At 35.9% G+C, this 22,125-nt stretch overlaps 1 protein-coding gene across 4 annotated transcripts in view; it reads right to left on the bottom strand.

Annotated features, from left to right (window-relative positions):
- The window catches only part of LOC131074644 (uncharacterized), a 46,715-nt gene extending 29,554 nt beyond the window's left edge, over positions 1 to 17,161 (bottom strand). For 2 of the 4 annotated variants that reach the window (XM_058011302.2, XM_058011301.2), the window contains exons 1-20: positions 16,798 to 17,161; positions 8,471 to 8,771; positions 8,085 to 8,313; positions 7,572 to 7,917; positions 7,356 to 7,469; positions 7,072 to 7,200; positions 6,534 to 6,725; positions 6,240 to 6,437; positions 5,707 to 5,844; positions 5,378 to 5,503; positions 5,039 to 5,292; positions 4,403 to 4,506; positions 4,191 to 4,285; positions 3,863 to 4,105; positions 3,585 to 3,752; positions 3,269 to 3,371; positions 2,532 to 2,620; positions 2,093 to 2,238; positions 1,880 to 1,988; positions 1,626 to 1,772 (exon numbers count right to left, since the gene is read on the bottom strand). In XM_058011302.2, the coding sequence (XP_057867285.2) occupies positions 1,626 to 1,772; positions 1,880 to 1,988; positions 2,093 to 2,238; positions 2,532 to 2,620; positions 3,269 to 3,371; positions 3,585 to 3,752; positions 3,863 to 4,105; positions 4,191 to 4,285; positions 4,403 to 4,506; positions 5,039 to 5,292; positions 5,378 to 5,503; positions 5,707 to 5,844; positions 6,240 to 6,437; positions 6,534 to 6,725; positions 7,072 to 7,200; positions 7,356 to 7,469; positions 7,572 to 7,917; positions 8,085 to 8,313; positions 8,471 to 8,771; positions 16,798 to 16,944 (3,378 nt within the window). In that variant the 5' untranslated portion in view covers positions 16,945 to 17,161. The remainder of the gene's footprint in view (positions 1 to 1,625; positions 1,773 to 1,879; positions 1,989 to 2,092; positions 2,239 to 2,531; positions 2,621 to 3,268; positions 3,372 to 3,584; positions 3,753 to 3,862; positions 4,106 to 4,190; positions 4,286 to 4,402; positions 4,507 to 5,038; positions 5,293 to 5,377; positions 5,504 to 5,706; positions 5,845 to 6,239; positions 6,438 to 6,533; positions 6,726 to 7,071; positions 7,201 to 7,355; positions 7,470 to 7,571; positions 7,918 to 8,084; positions 8,314 to 8,470; positions 8,772 to 16,797) is intronic. The other 2 variants (XM_058011304.2, XM_058011303.2) reach the window with 2 other exon arrangements.
- Between the last annotated feature and the right edge of the window lie 4,964 nt (positions 17,162 to 22,125).

The raw sequence follows: 22,125 nt of genomic DNA, 5'->3' as shown, positions 1-22,125 counted from the left end.
CTCACATGTGCCTTTGCCATATTTTTTTCCTCTACTTTTTTTTTCCCTACAATTTTGCCTTCAAATTTTATTTGCAAGAATATTACTAATAATTTCATTTACAAAAATAATTTAAGAGGATTGCATAAAAATAAGCAGTAACTTTACTTTCCATGGGGCCACTTGCTCCACAAATTGCTCCTCAAAAAGTTGAGCAGCTGCTGCTAGCCAAAATAAGCTAAGCAGCAGCATGGGGACATGCCCTAAGCAAGGAGCAGAGACATCATTGAGAATAAATTTTTATATGATAATTACTACTTGTGGAGCAAGAACTATGGTTCAACCAACCTGAGAATGAAAGCACTCTGGTCTGGAATTAGAGGACAAAACCCCATAATTCCCAAGAATGATTTCACATGGAAATCACCATTGTGCAAATGCGAGTTGGAATTAGAATATCCTTAAAACTGGCAGCAAATTGTGACTTTCAAAGGGCAATTATCAGGCAGTTTTAAAGGTAGAAAAGGGAGTTTCGCTTAGAAATAAATCACTGTAGTATTGGGAGAGAGTAACAGCCACTCCAAAAGAATTAATTTAGTCATTTTGAGCTATATTCTGAGCATTGAATCTGATTTACATAATAAACTATTAATTGTAAATTTTGGATCAATATCATATAGATAAAATAAGGATTTCAGATTTATTTAATTAAGCAAATTACTATAATCATGAGCTAGGGCTTTTTTGAAAAAAAAAATTAAAATCATTACATATTCCTTGACTCATCGACAGTACTCAGGTTTTGAAAGTGGAAAAATCAGCGGTTTTCTGTTCATTTCCCATGTAAAATGCATTCCCCTGACATTTTGGTGAGTCACAATCTATTAAATAAAGATTTCATTTGCCAGCAGGATGATGGATTTGGTCCCAGCTTTTACTGCAATGCTGTTCAGCAAGATTCAAAAAGGCACAGAATTACATGGGGAGAACAAGCATGACCAGTGTATACATAATTTTCAATACTCGAGTTTACAAGTAAACAGCTAAGCAAAAGAAATATTGAAACAGGCAAACATTTGGGGAAAAAATCGTATTCCTTAACTCATCAAAGGTACTCAGGTTTAAAAGTGGAAAGCTAAGCAGTTTTCTGTTTGTTTCCAATGTAAAAATGCATTTCTTTGACATGTTGGTGACGTACAGGCTACGTTTTGCATTTTCTATCAGGATTGATAGGTTTTGTCCCAGCTTTGACTGACAGGCTGTTCAGGATTCAAAACAGCACAGAAACAGTGCCTAGCAAATTTTAAATGCATGTAATTGTGTTTTATTAGCAATCCATGTTTGTATATTCAAATTACTGAACTGTACTACAAACAAACAAAACACGAAGTTGGTAAGGCCTCGTTGCTTACATTAAGTTAGTATGTGTTGGCACCTCTGGGCACCCACTTCCACAAATAATTTAGTGAACATGCAAAATTAATATTTTATTTACAAAATGTGAAAGAATCAATTTAAAGCATGTCTTATTATCCATTCCAGCTTGCTTTTGAAAAATAAAAACAAGCAACTCTACAAGTAAAGCATTTAATAAATTAATTATCACAAGGTCATCATAAAAAGAAGAAAAAGAAAATAAGAATAACCTCAATGATCAAAAGTTTAGGATCAATTTCCCGAGCCCGCAACGCCTGGTTTCTACCAATAGTAAGTTTCCCAAGCCAACTTCCCAGATTTTTGAGTAAAGATCGTTCTTCTGAACTAGATTTAATAAGCTCCGACTTTAAAAGAACCTGCCAATGATATAAAATCTCAAATTTTTGGACACAACAAAATTATGAGATACAGAGGTCCGTATTCTGTGCCAAAGAACAAGATGCCATAAAAAGATAAAACTAACCTTGCAATTTTCGTAAGTAGCTTTGATGATTTCTTTATGCAGTAATTTCGAATTGATCTTGTCCAAAAACTTCAAATACAAGTCATGAAAATTAGGTTCAATACTAGCCCTGCAAAATAAATGCCGATGTGTTGGCAAAAGAGTGTAGGTTAATTAAAAAATATAATGACCAGGTACTTTCAGAAAAATAGTTGATACAAGAATACCACTCACCTTTTCATCACCATATACTGTGCAAACCATGGATAGTATTGATCTTTCAAAATCTCCAAAAACTCCTTCGATTTGGCTTCCAAGTTGGTTGTTGAAATATTATTAATCATAAAAGCTATCTTATCCTGAACTTCTGGGCCAGGTGCCTGTATTTCCTCATATATTGTCAATGGTCCTATGCCCATAGTGATTATACCAAAAAGAGCTTTAACCCTCATACGAGTAAATCCTTACATAGAAATATAATGTTTCCACATACAGTTAATATTTATAATTCACATAAATAGTTGCTTCTGTACTCACATGATATATTTATTCAAAGGTAATTTAAGTATTACTTGGTGATTCCACAGGTTACTTATATTGTTTGATGGATCCATGAGGATTTGGATTAAAATAATGGCATCATCTCATTTAAAATGTTAGAGAAATAATGCACCTCAATAGCTGCATCTCGTTTTTCAGCAGCAGCCACTAATGTTTCAATGTTAAGAGCATGTCCAAAGCTGTTCAAAGTTTGTCTGGTAACTGTTATGCACAAGGGCAAGTAAAGTCATCAATATATATAAACATATAAAGAAAAGCCAAAATAGGATATATCATTTCACAAAAAATATCCATGTAATTAAAAACTTCAATCAGTCTGTCTCGCCAGTCCAAAAAAATTGCAAATCCAAAAGAGAAAGTATGTGATAGCATCCTTCTTATCTCTGGTACTAGCATTGCTTAGAAGTGTTTACATATTTTGTGGGCCCCCTTTTCTTGTGATTTTACTAATACGCATGGAAAAAAGGTCAAAGAAGAAATGAGTCATGATTATTCATGGAAGTTGGTTGTCACTGATAATTTATATGACATCCAGTTTAAGCCTACACTAATTACCATGGAATCGTCAATTAAAATACAAAAAGTAGATAGGGTGACTGTTTATCCCACATTATAGGCACTGGGGTGAAGTCCCCAGAAGAGTTGATGTGCTAACATCTTCTTTAGTACAACCATACATAAAAGAATGCAAATTACACAAAGATTGTCACAGATGAGTTACATTGAATATCTAACATCTAAATTAAAAATAAAAAAGAAATTAAATAAAGTTGACCATAGAAGCTCCGATTAGTTAAAATAATAGAATTGCCTGCATTTCAAAAAGGCATACCGATTGATGAAATATACCTGGAACTGTTGAGCCTCGAGAATTGCACAAAAAACCCTGATTAGATACCGTAGATGATGTTGATCCACTACCAGCTTGCTGAGAAGGTACTACTTGAGAAGACTAAGCATGCACAAGATTTAAATGCATGTTAAATTTCTAGCAGTGAATACAAACATGATTTTTACTGCTTAGAGAAGATAACTAAACAGTTAAAAGAATGCCCCAGAAATCAAGATAAATAAACAGAAAATAAAATAATTTGCCGGACAAAAATAAACCAGTAAGTGAAAAGTAAAATATTTTTCCTTGCTGATAAAAGGCTACATTATAAACCTTCAATCCCGGACCAGATTCAATCTGACCATTGACTGAAATTGTCTGTCCAGTTGCCAGAAGCGAAGATTGTCTAACATAGCTTGCTGGAATTCCCTGCTGTCTCTGTGCCAATGCAGATTGTGGTGTTGTCGGACCCACAATTGACTGCCATGTAGCATCAGAATTCTAAGAAACAAGCACAATGGATGACACTCAGCTCTCAACTGCCTGTGAACGAATGCAAATGCAAGTAATTTATGTGCCCTGACAAATCCAAACACATGTCTACCACTTACCTCAATTGTATCAGAAGCTGGCAAAGAAATTGAACTCTGGTGTTGGTCTGATGAGGGAGGATTCCCTACTGTTGGTTCTGGGTGGCTAGATGAACTACGTGCTAAGGCCCTTTCTATAAATTCAATTAACTCTCCATGAGCATCCCGCACATGTGATATCTGCAAGATATGATTGCAATACTGTGGCCATTCTACTAGTCGATCAACAAATTGTTCCAGAGCTGTGAAGCCAAATGAAAACATCTGCAGATAATTTATAGTCAATTCTCATATTTCTATAGTAACCATAGGTGCAACTTCAGTAAAAAACCAAACTATAAAACCCAACCTTAGAGTCCAAAGGTTTACGCAGAGCATCAAGGACACAACGTAGTGCTATGCCAAGCGTAAGAGAAGAGACAATCTGGTGCTTTATAATTGAGCCTATGATATGTGAACACAATCACGTCATCATATAAAAATTTAAACTTAACATAAATGTGTAACAATAAATAAGCCACAGTATATGATCAGCAAGAAGAGATGAATACTAATACTTACCAAAAAGAATGCCTGTCATTCTCAACTCCCTCTCCGGATACCTTGTGAAAAAACGGTATTCATCAAACAGGCTCTGTATCATGCAAGCAAAAATTTCTTGCTCCCTGGATAAAGCTCCATGCCGGACAACATGTCAGTCCTTGAGTATGACAATTAGTTGAAATGGGTATGTATCACTATCAACTATATTAAAATTTCTGGCAGACACAGCCAGAAACATTCACATTGAAAAATGGCAGGTAAAAATATGGGGAACATATTGCAATTCAATTGGATCAATGCTCACTTTAAACAGACACTGCCTCATAACAAAAAATGAAAAATGAAGATGAAAATAGTTTATACTACTTATAGCACACAGTGAATAAAATGAACTTCCAATGTACTGGCTACTTGAATGTTAAAGTTGCCAATAATGATATAAGATATGTGATTGGTTGAACACACTGTTTTTTCCTAAAGCCTTGCCTTCCTAAGTAATAAAGACAACATCAAAAATTTGAACATAGTTTGCATGCATATTTGAATTAACGAAAGAATACATTGAAAACAAAGTAGACTTCAAATCCATCCAATGACATCTTATTTAGCCACAAATGTCAAATGTTTTGGCTAATTGGTCAGCAAGTAGCATACCTTTTCTCAGAAGACTCCTTGAAACATGCAAGCATTTGCACTAGAGCATCAATAGTCATCTGCCCAACATAGATTTTCTGAAAATAAGAATTTGACTCTTCATCAATATCAGCAGCAAAGACTTCAGATGGTGACTGTTCTGCAGCCCCAACACTTAATAATCGGGGATTCACACGGACCATTGCAGAATGTAATCGTTTCATTTCTTCCACAAGATCTCGGGACTCCAATTGACCAACATTAGACTGAAGAACCTGAAAAAAATTCTGACAGTCAATAGCAAAACAAGATACATTTATTCATTCTAAAATATAACACAGAGAGAAAACTATGGGAAACCTTGAAGAAACTTGCAGTTGTATCCAAAGATAGATTGACTATTGGTCCAGAACGTTGGACTGGATTTCCCAGTGCATCATTTGATGCTTCAAATAAAGTTCTTTCTCTCAAGAACTTCAGACACGCCTGTAGCCAACGTCAAGAAACAGTAGCACTAATGAACAAAACATTTGTTGGGTCACATTATTTTCACTAGAAAGGTAAACCACCCTTGAAAAATAATTTATCTTAAACAAACAAAATCCGTGTCACAAACCAAAGCATACAACATTTGTCATTAGGACCAAATTGATAAGGATAAAGAAAAAAGCATCCTTTGAAACCTTTACCTCAAATAAGGTATCCCTATGAGTGCTTAAGTTGTCATTTAGCCATGTTTCCAAATTCAAATACTCCCTTCTAGATGCAAAAGCCGCAAGTTCAATTGCAAAAGAAAAGGGTGTCATGTCCAGCACAAGAGGCAATGCCTGCAAAATTGCAAGTTATGTCTTATATAGTGATGACAATAACCTACGTATTTAAGAAAAGCAACTGTAAGATAATGAAATCTAAATTACAGGGGTCCTCTCCAGTTGTTTCCCTGAAATTCACTGGAGTGTAGGGAAACCATGGGGTTCCCCAGCCATCCCCAGTACACATCCCCCGAGACACGATAGCATGGCTAATGTTTGTGATACTGACATTTTATTCAATATTACAGGTAATAATGGCACTTGATACTTTCTTTTTGGCACATTAGTGAGACATGATATGAAGAAATGGTCTGTATTAAAATGTGAACAAACACTACAGCTTCAATCCTATATATGCAACGATAGGAATATTCATACATAATTGTGATACAATGAATTCACTGTCTTACCTTTATCTCTTGGCATGCGTCTGCAATTTTTGAGATACTGCTAGGATCTTTTGAATGGATATCCATCATACTCCAGAGAACAATGTGAGGATTGATATGCCAGAGTTGGTTAAGTATAATGCTGCTATTAAGACTTCCCCCAAGACATAAGGGAAAAAGAGTAGAAAATATGTCATGCTGAAGAATGTTGAAGTTGGTCTGCACAAATTGTGTTGCGTTCTTCTTAGTCAACACAGAAAAAGAGTGCCACACACATAGAATAGAAATGAAACAAGAGCACCACAAACAACTTACTTTGACTTGGGCAACAACAACGAGTAAAGTCTCTGGACAGTGATTAATAGGATACTCGAACATTGAATGCACGACAGTCCCATGCCCCATCTCTGCCAAATGGCACAATACTTCTACCAGATCAACAGACAACCATGCCTGATTCATACTACCAAATGGAAGTTTATTTCCATGTGGACCTTCCAAGGGTGCCTGTCAAAGTGGAAATTTTTTAATTAATCAAAAGTCAAATGGTATAACAGCTGTAATAGAAGAACTTGTGTCAGTGATGCGTTCAAGTGTTATAACATTGAAGCTTTTATAGTGGAGAGCTGTGTTCAAATCTCCAAGAAAACTAGCTATATGTTTAAAAGTAAAACAAGCTGAATGTGACATCTAATTTTGAGTTTGGTGTACTCCAATGGGCAATGCTACGTGCAAGTCCTGAGTGAATTTGATGGAAGAGATAACCCTCAATCTTTACATCAAAAGGTAAGGAACACTCCACAGGGAGAAATATCGGCCAAAAAATAGATGAACTTGTAAGCTAAGTCATCACCTGTAGCCTCCTTGAATTTGCAAATGTGAGAATTTCAGGTGATGCAGATACAGCAAATCTCAAGAAGGATAGCTGGCCTTCATCATTCTTCCATAAATTTCCACAAACTGTCTGAACAGGAAATGGATCCTGCAGGCAGAAAAAGTACAAAACAATTCATATTCAGTGTCCATCATTTATGGTTAGCAAACATTTCTCTTCCTACTCTGTGAACACTATAGAAATGCACAGAATCTATAAGCATGCAAATAGGATCTGGTGATGTAGAACTCTGCCATATTTACCTGGCAAATTTTTGCATATGTCGACATCAGCATTGAGAACGACTGCTGATCTGGTAAATAAAACCCTTCATGATCTAAAGCCTCCATTACTGAAACCCAACTAATATCTGGGGCCTGCAAAGTAACTATCAGAATTCAACTTTCCTCCAAAGCTCCTTTAAGCATGACGCAAATAAGATATATAACATTGCAACAAGTAAGTCATAGAGGACTCACCAGTTCCTTGATAGAATCTAAAAGAACATCTATATTCCAGGAGGTTAACCATGAACAATCAGTTGTGGAACTACTAAAAAGTGAAGAATAAAATGTTCCATGTGTGCCATGAGCATCAACAAGGCCCGTGTGAGTGCGAACAATAGTACTGATTATCTTGGAAACAGTCTTCTCTGTAAGTGGACAAAACAATGACAAAACATCTTTGCAATGTGCAACATCTATTGTACAGCCATATCCAAGCTCCTCCATTATGCTTGCAACATCAGTAGCCTCTTCCAACTGTGTCAAAACAGTATCCGACACTTGCAAATTGGATGCACAAGATTGAAAACTCCTGCATTCACTAAATGGCACAGAATTGAAGTAGCATGCATACAAAGCTAGTGAAAGCTGAGAAGATACCTTTCCAAATCAAGGATCTAATCCTGCCTATCCACAAGTTGAAAAAATAAGAACGGTTGGAAAAGTACTAGCTTAACAATAATAAAATAAAAGGAAAGAAACAAATACCTCGAAGTGTTGACAGCATTTACATCATTTTTGAATAGTGGTTTCAGTAGGAGTGACATCTGAGCTTTGGGCTCCAACAATGACAAGGCCTGAAGAAAAGAAGGTACATGCTTTGATAGCCCTTCACTCTGATGAAGGAATAACAAAATCCGCTCAATAAGATCTTCAGAGATTCCAGATGTAGGATTCTGGCACAGTTCCATAATTTTAGCCTTGCAAAAATTTTGGCCTGGAAAAAAGGTCATTTTTGAGAGTTAATCCTTTCAAAAAAAAAGAAAAGAAAACCAAAATCTTTATAAAGAAAAACCAAAATAATCTTAGGCTTTAGCACCACATTTCCACAAAAGAATAGCAAATGTTCACTATAAATAAATAATCATGCCCACCTTCATGGCTTCTATTTATGTTGTCTGAATCTGCTAGGGCAAATCCCAAACCAAGCTGCTCAGGTAATGATAAATGCAAGGCCTTTGACAAATCTCCAAGTATATCTTCAGTGATATGAGTATTTTGTACAGCTTGACAAAAAACTGTACTAAAGTTTGGTTGGTGCACCAAATGTCTCACCACAACAGAAAGGAGTTCCAACTTTAACTGCATGTTCTGCACATCTCCATCACGCAAATTTACCTGATCCAAGCAACTCTGCAGCAAAACAATGCTACAATCTAACCCATATCCTGCAAACTGTTAAGAATAACAAAAGCCTCGTCAATAACTCGTTTACCACATAAAAGACTATTACCAATCAAATTATCTGATTCTGAGATGCTAAAAACATCAAAGACAGTTAAACAATGAAAAAATACATTAATTCAAAAAAATACATGAGAATACAAATAATATAATACAATGGTAGAAAAAAAAAGGTGCTTTAATCCTTGAGCTCTGTTTTCAAACATCTCTATATTCTAACCATGTTGTTTTCTCGCGCCTCCACCCATGATCTATCACATGAAGATGGTCCCCAGTCAGAGTGCAAGTGAATTCTATAACTCTTGGTCATGGCCAAGCGTGATTAGGCTAGAAATACATATATTATATTATTATGGTGCTGGAAATTATCTATGCACAATGCTTCGACAGCTTTAATGCACTTGTTGGTTCCTTATGAGTTTAACAATCTTTTTGTGTTTTGACTTCAATGACAGCTGGCACTTATACCATGTTAGCTAATTGTGAAAAATTAAGGTAGAGAACTGAATTTCTTCAAAAGTAATATCTAATTTTGCCATTTGCTATTATTTTACAATCATAAAAGGTGCTTAGGACAACAGTATGGTTATTTGAAGTTGTTATTCAGCTAAGTTACAACTAAAAACTCATTTAGACTTCTGCATGTGGGATCCATCTCAGAGTTCAAAGATGATTGAAGAGGTAAATTGCAATGCTGGGGTACAGAGACTTCAATAATTGTTTAGATGGTTTTTTCTCAAAAATTACTATTTTGATAAGATCTCTGATTCTCCACTGTGGAAATCTAAAGCACAGTTCCCTATGCAACTGAACACAAATTCATTCTCCAAATGAGAATGTTTTCCATTGAAAATACAAGTATATCAGAAATCTAAAAATGCAACTCTAACAATGCAAGTCTGCTCCCATTGATAATCAGATTAGGATTTAAATTTTACATTTTGGTTTTTTTCAGTATTAGTCAGATTATTTTGAGCCCCATGTGATGATACAGAAGTAGTATAAATGTTAACATCAGTATAACATTGACCAAAGTCCCAAACAGGACACAAGGATATGCATAAAAAACTTAAGGCAATCTGCCGAAAACTGCTATCGGAAACAAACCAACCTGGAGATATCATCAAAAAATACTGTATGATACACAAAAGCATGAGATTATTAGACTGGACTAAAAGACGTAGCATCTGCCTGAAGTGCCAGACAGCCATTCTTTTCTTACTTAAACCTCCTTTCTCTTTAAACAGAAGAACTTTCCAAAGGCACTTTGTCAGATTTCATTGAAGTTAATTAGCCACAGTACTAACCTGTGCTCTTCTATTTGCATGCATTTGCCTTCTTCATCACAACTGGTGGGGGCTAATGATTGAGTTCACTTTCATCCAGGACTGAGCATAATGCCTCTATCAAATCATGCAACAGAAGACCTAATCAATGCATATTTCCTCATTATCTGGATCCCCTCATGGTTAGCACTAATCGAAGTTATGAGGGTGCTCAAGTTGTCCTAGAATCAATTTTCTAGTGCACATCACCATATCCATCTCAATACTGCAATTAACCTAAGTAACCGGTCCGGGTTCGGGCACACGAACCCGGTTAACCAACTGCCCTTCAAAATGCCAAAATGAGAAAAAGAAAGAATGAAATCAGCAAATGAGAAGGTGAAATGATACTTTAGGGGTCAGATTAGGGTTTTTGAGGAAAAAAAAAATTAAAAAGTGTTTTTTAATTTTAAAATGTCACTTAAGTGACTGGCGGTTTGTTAGCTAGGGTTCATCCGGGTTCACTCCTGAGTTCGCCCAAGTGTGGCCCGGGTTCTGTGGGTCAGTGAACCCGGGGCCCCTGGGGCGCACCCGGGCCACACGTGCGTAACCAGACACAGACCTGGACCCGGACAAACCCGGTCCGGATATAGCGGACAATCTGGACGAACCCAATAACTCAGCAATTAAATAATCAACAAGCAGACTGATCAGAAATAAGTCAGAGTATTCAATTAAATGAAATATTTTAATCTTTAATCAATTTTTGTTCTCATCTAGATGTAATAACCTTTCAATATTAGATTGTCTCTTTGACTTCTGATGAGGACATAAATGTAGTGGCTGTTCAGCTTCTTTAAAAGCTTATAAATAAGCCCAATTCGATTCCAACTGCAGGGAGTTAGAGAGTTATAGAGTTACAGAGTTATAGGCATACAACTCTTAGGACGAGTTTGCAAAGCTATGACATGCATCTCGTCTGTCGAGTTAGCCAATTTGTATCAGCTCTCATGAAGTCCACAGGCATACACTCCTTCATAAGGTTGCCTAACTTGTACGGGCTCGGGCATACAACTCTTTTTCACAGAGTTTGCCCATATCGGATAGATTCCGGGCATACAACTCTCTTTTACAGAGTTTGCCCAAATGGGATGGATTCCGGGCATACAACTCTCTTTTACAAAGTTTGCCCAAATTGGATGGATTCCGGGCATACAACTCTCTTTCACAGAGTTTGCCCAAATTGGATAGATTCAAGGGCATACAACTCTCTTTCACAGAGTTTGCCCAAATTGGATAGATTCAAGGGTATACAACTCTCTTTCACAGAGTTTGCCAAAAATTGTATGGTTGTTACATATTTTTATATGATTTATTATGTGTTTACAATACCACCAATTCTGCTTTGGGTATTGTCCTCTGAATTGACAAAATAATTCGGATCAGTGGTATCAGAGCCATTTTCGATCGCTGGAGGTGCATCTACAAGCAAGTGATCTATTTTATGTTGATAAGTATTCTAGTTGGTGTTCCAATATTCTCAGGGAGAGAAAATTATTGCCATGTGTTGTTTCAGTGTGCGGCCTTTGTGATTGGATTATATGCATCATATATTTCTTGGATGGTTCATAGATGACCCTGAGGAGCCGCTGCCCATACCTCTAAGTCGATTCATCTCCTGTCTTCTCTTTTTGTCCTATCATTTCACGATGTTTCAGATTCTTTACAGATTTGAACCATGCAAATGGAAACCGACAAGTCAGCTTTCATAGAGGAGTCAAATGATTAGCCTTCTCTTATGTTGAGTGAAAGCTTCGTGGGTGGAGAGACTAAAATGTTGGTTTGCAGCCAAAGTGTTACTTTTGCAGAGCTTGCTATGAAAATGATAAGAGATCTCAAGTTCAATCTTCACACTAATGTTCTAGCTGTCGGCCAGGGATCTGGAGACCTTGATTTTCATTAAACCCAACAAAAACTTATTAGTGGAATATGAGAGGCTAGAGGTGATAGTGTGGTTATTTCTTCAAGCGACCTTTTGGTAGAATGGCTAGTGACATGGATCATAGCTGTGAGCAGAGGACTATCTCCACGTCGCATATGTCTCAGGAGGTGCCTAGATATGAGAAAAAAAAAATCACATTTCACAAGTTCATGATCTTCTGTTCAACTTCCACAGAGCAGGCTTCCATCACAAACTCTTATATTCTATTTGTACCTGATATACTCTTTTATCACAAAACTGTTATCATGGCTGGGAAATATTCACTGTTGCAATTTATCAGTCTAGTCAACAATGCACTGCACATGCACGAAGATGAATTTTACGATATAAATTTTGGTTCAATTGCATTAGAAGACTGCAGCGTTTCCTATGGCCTCGCAATCAGATGCAGGAATTTCCAGTCAAGAAGGTGGGAATTGAGAGTGAAGAGTTTGAGTTCAACTCGGACAAGACCCACGAAGCACCAAACAACAATGCAATCAAAATTTTATTTGGAAGATGATCGAGCAATGGGGCCCATTGCCTTTCAAGAGGGGACGAATGATCAGAAATAAGTCAGAGTATTCAATTAAATGAAATATTTTAATCTTTAATCAATTTTTGTTCTCATCTAAATGTAATAACCTTTCAATATTGGATTGTCTCTTCGACTTCTGATGAGGACATAAATGTAGTGGCTGTTCAGCTTCTTTGAAAGCTTATAAATAAGCCCAATTCGAATCCAATTGCAGGGAGTTAGAGAGTTATAGAGTTACAGAGTTATAGGCATACAACTCTTAGGACGAGTTTGCAAAGCTATGGCATGCATCTCGTCTATTGAGTTAGCCAATTTGTATCAGCTCTCATGAAGTCCACAGGCATACACTCCTTCATAAGATTGCCTAACTTGTACGGGCTCAGGCATACAACTCTTTTTCACAAAGTTTGCCCAAATTGGATAGATTCCGGGCATACAACTCTCTTTTACAAAGTTTTCCCAAATTGGATGGATTCCGCGCATACAACTCTCTTTCACAGAGTTTGCCCAAATTGGATAGATTCAAGGGCATACATCTCTCTTTCACAGAGTTTGCCAAAAATTGTATGGTTCTTACATATTTTCAATGAAATGAATTTTTTTTTATATGATTTATTATGTGTTTACAATACCACCAATTCTGCTTTGGGTATTGTCCTCTGAATTGACAAAATAATTCAGATCACACACTTAGCTCTGTCCTATATAAACATTCCTGAAAACATAGTAGCAATAATTGCAAGTAATCATGGTTCAAATAGTTTCCAGTGCCAATTCTAATTGCTGGGCCAGTTTCAGTCAAACCTGAACCTTGACCCCAAAAACCTGCAATCTTTTGAAGAACCAAAGAACAACTCGCAAGTTATTCAATAACTCACAATAATAATTTGTGAGTCCTGAATTATTGAATAAAAACATGTCAGATAGTCCTGAACTTATTATGAAATGGTTCTCAAATTTTATTTAAATATACCTATCTTTAGGCTCAATTTACACTTAGTTTGCTAAGCTTGTCCCATTTAAAACCCAGGTAATTGAATTCCATGTACACTTTTGCTGTCTTGTGTCAACGCGATTATATGGAATGCTACTATGCTATAACTGATCTTCCAAAGAGGCTATTCGGCTCAATTGCTCCATCTTCTTAGAGAAGGAGGTCAATCTCCTACAATAATAATATTTCTCAGTGGAGACTGCTTTATGGCTGATTTGAAGTCTACTTATAGAAGTGTATTAGTAAACGTGTTACCCAGATCTATCTCAGCCATTTTATCATCACTTGAGTTCAATTCTAATTTAATGTTCTAGACAAGCCCTTAACATACAAAAGATTAAATCAATTTTGAAATTCTACAATTTTCTATGGCATACAAGAATATTGATTCACTTAATCATATTTCAACAGATACCTCTTCCTCCAACTGGGCCAGGATGTCCTTCACTACTACAACAAATCTTAGTTTGACTGTGTCAACATCAAGAGGATTCCACGTCAGGCTAGGTCTGGATTATAGATGGTTGAAATGTTCTAACATTGACAGATATAAAATATCTGAAAACCATTTTAAGAGTGAAAATTCAATCATATTCCAGATGTATCTGCACAATTTAGAATTCTGTTATCTCTTTAGTTTCCTTTCAACGGGCCCTCTATGATCCATCCAAGTCCAAACAAGACATGCATGAGAATCCAATGCAACCCAGCACGGTTTGAAGCCATAAGAATTTTCAATATTTTGCAAGCATAAAGACACTAGGACAATGATGATGATGATGATGATGATGATGATCTTCTTTTGCATCCTTTCTCATGGACTATCTTAATGGACTAGACACTGAACCCTTCCAGGTCTGGTGAACTAGAGCCAAAATACTATCCTCGGAGTTGAATATTATTGATTGTGGCCGGCACCCAATCCTCACTTTTTTTTGTCCAGATTGATAATCAAGATTTTATAAACCTCTTTAAAAGATGGATTGTATTTTATAGAAGCTTCCAAAAAAAAGTTTTGAGCCACTCTTAAAGCAAATCCTTTAATGAAATTCAATTATTTTGCAGAACACCTAATGAATCCTTACTTTTTTTCTTCTTGAACATTAGAATTTTGCATCTTCATTATCTTTCACCTTGCCGATGTAAAGCCTTCAATGGAAGATTTAACCTATCTTTGTCATGTAATTTGTCAAAATCTTACCCCAACAGTTAAAATGATATCATTTGTGGTGAGCCTCCCTCAATCAAAACTCTCTTGCATTCGCAATTTTCACTAAGGTCGTGAAAGGTTACCAAGGACCTTGTTGCCCCCTTTTACAAAAAAATTGTTCATATTGAAGTATTCCAAATTAATATATATAGGTCACTCCTAAAACAAGTTAAACAAGATGACTAATTATTGCAGAACATCTGACATGTGCCTAACTGTTCCCTTAACATCTGACATTGAAGTATTTAAAGTTTTCCATCTTCCCTCACCAAAGACAGCCCGCTATCCTCTTCTTGAGCATTACAATTTTCCAACCTCACTCCCAAAAGGGATGATGTTTACTCTTGCGGACAAAGACCTTTCAAATTCAACTCATACCATGCACTTTTTGTATTTAAACTTTGTAACATGCTTTGTTTAGATATAAAAATATTAAAATGCTTTAAAACAAAGTTCAGAAACTGTAAAGAACCAGAGAAAAGGTTCCTCTAAATAAATTAAAAAGAAAGAAAAACTCTCAAAAATGTGTAGCAACATCTTTCATTAAAATAGAATTGATTGCTAGAAGTCCAATCCACAACATACATAACCTAAAACACACTAAATTTTTTAGAAGCCAAATTTGTTATAAATTAGCATGCCCCAAAATTGGTGGTTTGGGGTAGGGCTAGTAGTTGATCTTAACCATTGTTGACATCTTTCTTCCTGCTTTCTTCTTCTGTGATCACTGGCAATGTGGAATTTTATGTGTTACTGGTTATAGATAGCTACTTCAATGTCTGGCCATCTTTCAGTGGAAACACAACAAACTTTTCTCGTAGCTAATTCAATTTTCTTTTCTTGGATGACAGTATTATTGTCTCAGATTTCTGTAATTGTTTTAACAAAGTGAGGGACCATTGTTGTTTAAACCATCATTTATCAATCAGAAAAAGAAAATTTGTATGCAATGAAGGCAATGATGAATGACGCGCATCAAAGATTAAGGATGTGTGGAAATAGATTTGTTGTCCATTGACACCACAAATCCCCGTTTTCAATTGTTGAATTAACAGAAAAAAATCAATTTGTTGATGATATTTACAATAATCGTTTGAGAAAAACCAGATATGTTTGATATCAAACACGACAATTGAAATGACACACGAAGTCAACAGATCAGATCACAGTTTGCTGATGATTTAGGGGAATTTCAGTTGATATGACCAACACCTTTCGTACACTTCAAAATTCATACGATGAAGTGCATTCGTAGAAGTACTGGACTGATTGTAAGAGATTGATATTGCCGCTTCTGGGAAAAACTGTGTATAGTTGTCCTATCTTGATGATGGATCGTGAATGTGAACCAAAACGTTGATGAAAATTAATTTTACAGTATTTCCAGACGCTTTGATTCCAATCTCGTGGACTGGAAAAACCTCATGTGCATGCCTGTAAAAAAATTCAATTTCCGGCTGTTAACAGGGCAGGCAGGAAAGCAAGTTCACAGGCCAGTCATAGAGATACAGGAAAACACACATAATTGCAGTTCATACGCCTGCCAACTTCCTAAGCCCTCAAAAATCATAATTCAACGGGCATTCATAGAAGCACTGGACTGCTTATAAAATATTATAACTAAAGCATCTGGAGAAATTTGTGTATATTTGCTATTACCCCGGATCCCGGAGTGTGATCCAAATATTAATTAAATTAATATATATTGTATTTTCCACAAGCTTCAATTTCAAACTCATGGACTGTGAAAACCTCATATACATGCTTGTAAAAGAATAAAATTCCTGCAATAAACGAAGAAAGCGGGCGGGCAGGCAGGCAGGCAAGCTCAAAGGCGAGGAAAGGGGAAAACAAATTCAATATGGATGAAGAAAAGTTTTTTTGGAAAAAAGATGTATATTTTGTTTTCCGGAGTGGCGATCCATCATCAGGATAACAACAGGAGAACATAATTGTAAGTATGTAACTACACTCAGAATAAAGAAATTGAATAGAATTAAAGCTGACTAAAAGGGCGAACATAGCATACGCGAGTTAGTTGGTAGGCGACGGAGCGATAATTAGCCTCATTTACATTGCGAAGCAAAAACCCAATTTGGCTAGCAAGGGTTGAGACCATATTGATATTGAAGTTGAAATTTGTACTCGTCTGCGCCAGTGGCAGAGGCAGTGCCATGGCTCCTCCTTTCTTGCAGATCGGTATCCTTGAAACCCTAACACGCGCCTAAGGCTCTTAAGACTCCCACCTTCTTTAGCCCCGCTTCCTTCACCTTGAGAATACAAATATAATTACACTTAGCTTGGCCGCTCGCTCTTTGCATCAATCAATCGTTCGTATCGAAAGCTTCACTTCAGCTGCTCAATGTTATATGAAAATGCAGGACGGACCCTCACGCCAATACCCACAAGTATATTTATATTAGCATTTCCATTTTAGATTGTAAAATGAATAGAATAGAATAGAATAGAATAAATTTAATATCTTTGAAGTAAGGTAGGGAAAAATAAAGGAGGTTTATGGGATGATCAGATATGTCAATCATAACTTAATTAAAAATCAATTCTAACTAGCACTTGTATTTAATACTATTGCAAATATAAACATATATTGCAAATATAAGGACAATCAAATATGTCAATCATAACTTAACTAAAAATCAATTCTAACTAGTACTTGTATTTAATACTATTGCAAATATAAGAATAACATATAATCAGATATGTCAATCATGACTTAACTAAAAATCAATTCTAACTAGCATTTGTATTTAATACTATTGTAAATATAAGAATAACTAGCTTAGGTCTTGTTTTGTTGGTCTTTGGTTGGGCTGGTGTCCCTAGTGTTTTGTTGGTTCAAACTCTTGTTGTTTTTTGTTTCTGAAAGACTTTAGCTTATAACTGTTTTGTGGTGTTCTAGTGTTTTAATGGTGTTGTTATAGTTCATGCTATGTAAAGGGTTAGTGCCCTAGTTCTCACTACTTTTATTATCAAAAACATATATGTATATTAAATGAAAAATTGTGTTGCAGCTTCAACAATATAAGACAAGTGATATTTCTAAAGTCCAAATTGAACATAATCATTGATAGAAGAGGGCTTTCACATTATGACATTTATTAAGTTTGCAAAGTGAGACAATTTTCCACAATATTTCGTATGATCTACATCTCAAGGAGCTCCTTAAGCTATTGAATGTATAGAATTTTCCACAATATTTTGTATGATCTACATCTCAAGGACCTCCTTAAGCTATTGAATGTATAGAAATTTCTTATGTATTCTTCCCAATCCACTCACGAACATTTTCTTAAAGAATATGAAATTTGAGTAAAAGTTGTGATGTCAAAATTATGAATATTAAGATAATTAAAATAATATATTATCAAGCAAGTATAATAAAGTCATGAGCATTGTTATCCTATTGTAAGTCGTTAGTAATGTTTCATAGAATATAAAGGGGCTTCTGAGGGTTGTTCCCATGAAAATAATCTATAGGAGTTCACAAGCATGTGTTATATATATATGTGTTTCAGCTTTAGGTTGTTATCATTGATGTCAAACTTGTAAACCAGATGTGCTATTATATTATTCTCTGAATCCAGAAGTAGTTATGTTATGTACAGTTGGCATAAGTGTGTAAAGTATGTACAAATATTGTGCGGACATATGGAAACTACTTTAGGGTGTTTTGGATGGCAAACATTGATGTTATGTTGTGTTTATGGAGCTTTGATGTAAGTCAGTTTAATTCGGAGGTGGAATGTTGCTACTTGTGACTGTTCTGGTGAACAATCTGGTTGCTCGGTGTTTTGGTCTAGTATGTGCCAGAAATATATTAGATGATGTTGAGGAAGGCTATGTTAAAAACATGGTTATTGTTACACCAAAAGATCGACCTATTAATGCTCGACTAAGTACTATGTTGCACAGCACAAGGAGACCAAGGGCACACACCTTGCAACAATCCTTATAGCACAAGTGAGGGGTTTAAACTCATGACCTAGGCTCTGATGCCACTTGTTAGAAACATGGTTGTTGTTACACCAAAAGGTCGAACTATTAATGCTCGATATAAGCACTAGAGATAAATAAACCATGGGAGGTGGTTAAGCCATGTCGCAGACCCGAGCACTGTGCTACACAGCATAAGGAGACCAAGGCCACACACCTTGCAACAATCCCCCCAGCGCAAGTGAGGGGTTTGAACCTGTGACCTAAGCTCCGATACCACTTGTTAGAAACACAGTTGTTGTTGCACCAAAAGATTGACCTATCAATGCCTAATACAACCACGAAATTTAATGAATCCACAGGAGGTGATTAAGCCATGTCGCAAACCTAAGCACTGTGTTGCACAACACAAGGAGACCAAGGGTGCACACCTTGCAACAGCCTACTATGGTTCCACTAATACTTTAAGTTGATTTTGTGGTTGTCTACATGTATTTTTGGTCTGGATTGAAGTTTTAGTTTGGAATATCCACTTTGTCTACATGTTTTATTTTGGAATATTTTTTGGATCGATCTAAGGAGTTTGGTCAGTGTGGTTGTATATGGTGTTATTTTGGAGGTGTCTAGAAGGTGTGCTGACATGGTGTGGTCCTCCACATGTTTAATTTTTCCTTTGGGATTTGCACTGGAAATTATTATTGAGGCAAACAATTGCTTATACTTGTTTCATCTACCCTTAGTCGACTTAATGAATGCCCTAGGTGTTGCAGTCAATATATAGGTCAAAATCATTGTAGGGTTATATATATAAGTTATGAATAAAGTGCGAACATATATAGTGATCCAAATATGTGATAGAGTAGAGATGAAGGATGTTTTAGATGTGCGTTAATCAATGAACTATAACATGCATTCTAGTAATTGCAATTTTCAAATAGTTCAATCTCTAATATCGTATTGTAATTAAGACTATGTATCTTGCCCTAAAGAAGTGATCTTTAGCTATGAAAGTCTTTGTATCTTGCCCTACGGATGTGCGCCTTAGCCTGAAATTCCCTTTCGGAGCAATGAGCTCCCTAGCTTGTGACCTAAATCATTGTAAGCATTAATATCTATATTGTGAGTGTCATTCTCGTCGTAGTTTTTCCTTGTTTAGGTTTTCCACGTAAAAATTTGGGTGTACTTGTGTGATTGCTCTTGCTATTTCTGTTATTTACTTTCATGCATATGATGGAATATTTTTTGTGTTAAATCTTTCATTTGATCAAATTTTAAGTATAAGTTGATTCACCCCTTCTCTTAGCATCCCATAGTGTTCAACAACTAGCATCAAAGCACGGTTCCTGAAGAAGCAATTTAACCATTGAGGTAGATCCGATATTTGAACACTATGTTTTGGAGAAGATTTGAAAGGCATGGATTCTATGGATGTTATGGATTAGAATTATTGGGATAGTGTTGAAGGTGTTGTTGACATGGAAGGAGAACTAAGATATGAGTTGGTTGATCTAGATGAGAGCAAGAAAAAGTACAGGAGAGTAGAAGAAAAGACTGAATACTCAAGAGAGTTACTTGATGAAGGAAAGAAAGTTATTGATGACTTTTTAAGATAAGCTTGATAATAAAACCCAATAATGTACAAAGCTCAAAATAGTAGTGACGAGGCTAAAGAAAGAATTAAAAAATACAAAGGAACATATTAAATAAGGTCTAAAATTTAGAGGTGGCAATGAAGCGCTTATGTGATGCTCAGTGCTCAAAAGCAGAATAAAGACAAAGGCGGACTTGGCTTTGAGCAAGGTGAAGGCTCTAACACTCTCGACATAGAGGAAAAGGAAAAGGAAAAGGTTAAGGATCAAAAAGATTTCATTATGGTCTGGAACAAGAAAAACTTCAGGATATCTCCTCCTATTCTATCCAAGTATTCCTCATCCTTTAATGGTAATTGTTTTTCATGCAATAAACTTGGACATGGAGCTAGTGAAAGCAAAAATCAAATATGAAATCAGTCATTTAATGGTCAATGCTACAATTACAATAAGTTTGGACGTAAACCAAATGAGTGCAAAAGTAGAGTGAACAAGAATGGATATGGAAATACAAGTTATGGCAAGAATGATAAGAGTTTCAATGGATATTTTTATGCTTGCAACAAGTATGGGCACAAGATTGTTGTGTGCAAGTTTAACTTCAAAATAAATGTGAATGGAAATGGTTCACAGAGAGGTCTAGTATGCTATAATTGTAATAAACTTGGACATATTAGTAAGTTTTGCATAGGAAGAAATGAGAGGGCTACTGATCTGGTAAAGAAGATTGATCTTAATGAAGAAAAGGAAAAAATGAAGATGGAATGGGTAAAAAAGTTTGATGAGATGACAACAAATATGAATATGGATGGATTTGTAGTTATAGTTGGTGTTGATTCTTCTAAAACCTAAGCAGAGATGCATGGTCTAAGGGGGAGAACTAAATACAAATACTATGTGCCCCCTTATGGTTCAGTGTTGAATTTTTTTCAACATATTGGCAGAGGTTAGGAATAAATTTCTACAGGATTCAAGATGGTTTAGTTGGTTTGGAGTAATTGTTGAGCTTACTGAAAAAAAGGGGAGTGTATCAGTTTTTGAGTTTTAACAGTAAAAGTGCATTTATGGCAGTACAACCCTAATTGGTAAAAGAGATAGATAAAAGAAGATGTTGAGCTCATTTTAGTTATTGTTGAATTTGCTATTTTGTGTGCCTTTGCTTCCAAAGAAGGCTTCTTGTGTAAACTGAAGAATAGAAGTGGGAGTTGTGCAAACCCTAGCTCTTGTGCAAAAGTTGAATTGAGTAAGATGGCTACTCCAGTTGTTGTTGATTTTGAATTAAATCCACAACCCATCTTGAAACCCTATTCGTTTGTGGCGACTTCGCATGACAAACAAGGTGTATTTTCTAGGGTTCCAATTAGTTGTGTGTACACAAAAGATGTCAGAGCTTATATTCATGCAGAATTGAAGGAGCTGAGTCATGGAAAGTTCGATGAATTATGGAAAGACATGGTTGAAATTGACCTAATCTCTTTCAAATAACAATATAAAAATATTTCAGTATTAGAATTAACAATTTGGAGAGAGTTTCCAGATTTTAGCTACAATGATGAATGGATAAGGATTATGTTGAGTCAGGTGCATGGGGATGTAATGTGTCTTGATAAACCCTACCAAATTATAAGAGATTCCATTAAATTGTTGACTAATTTGTGTTCGACCTATACTCTTCCTATGAAGAAGACTGCAAAAAATGACATTGTGTCAAAAATTGACTATTTCGATGTGAGACGGAAGAGCAATGGCAATGGAAGATATTAAAGACCCTGGAGTGAAATACGTGACAAAATGCCTTGCTTACAAAATTTGTT

This window comes from Cryptomeria japonica, chromosome 4, assembly GCF_030272615.1.
Source record: "Cryptomeria japonica chromosome 4, Sugi_1.0, whole genome shotgun sequence".
Taxonomy (NCBI): domain Eukaryota; kingdom Viridiplantae; phylum Streptophyta; class Pinopsida; order Cupressales; family Cupressaceae; genus Cryptomeria; species Cryptomeria japonica.
Note: the sequence above shows the minus strand (reverse complement) of the source record. Positions and strands in the feature narration are given on the sequence as shown.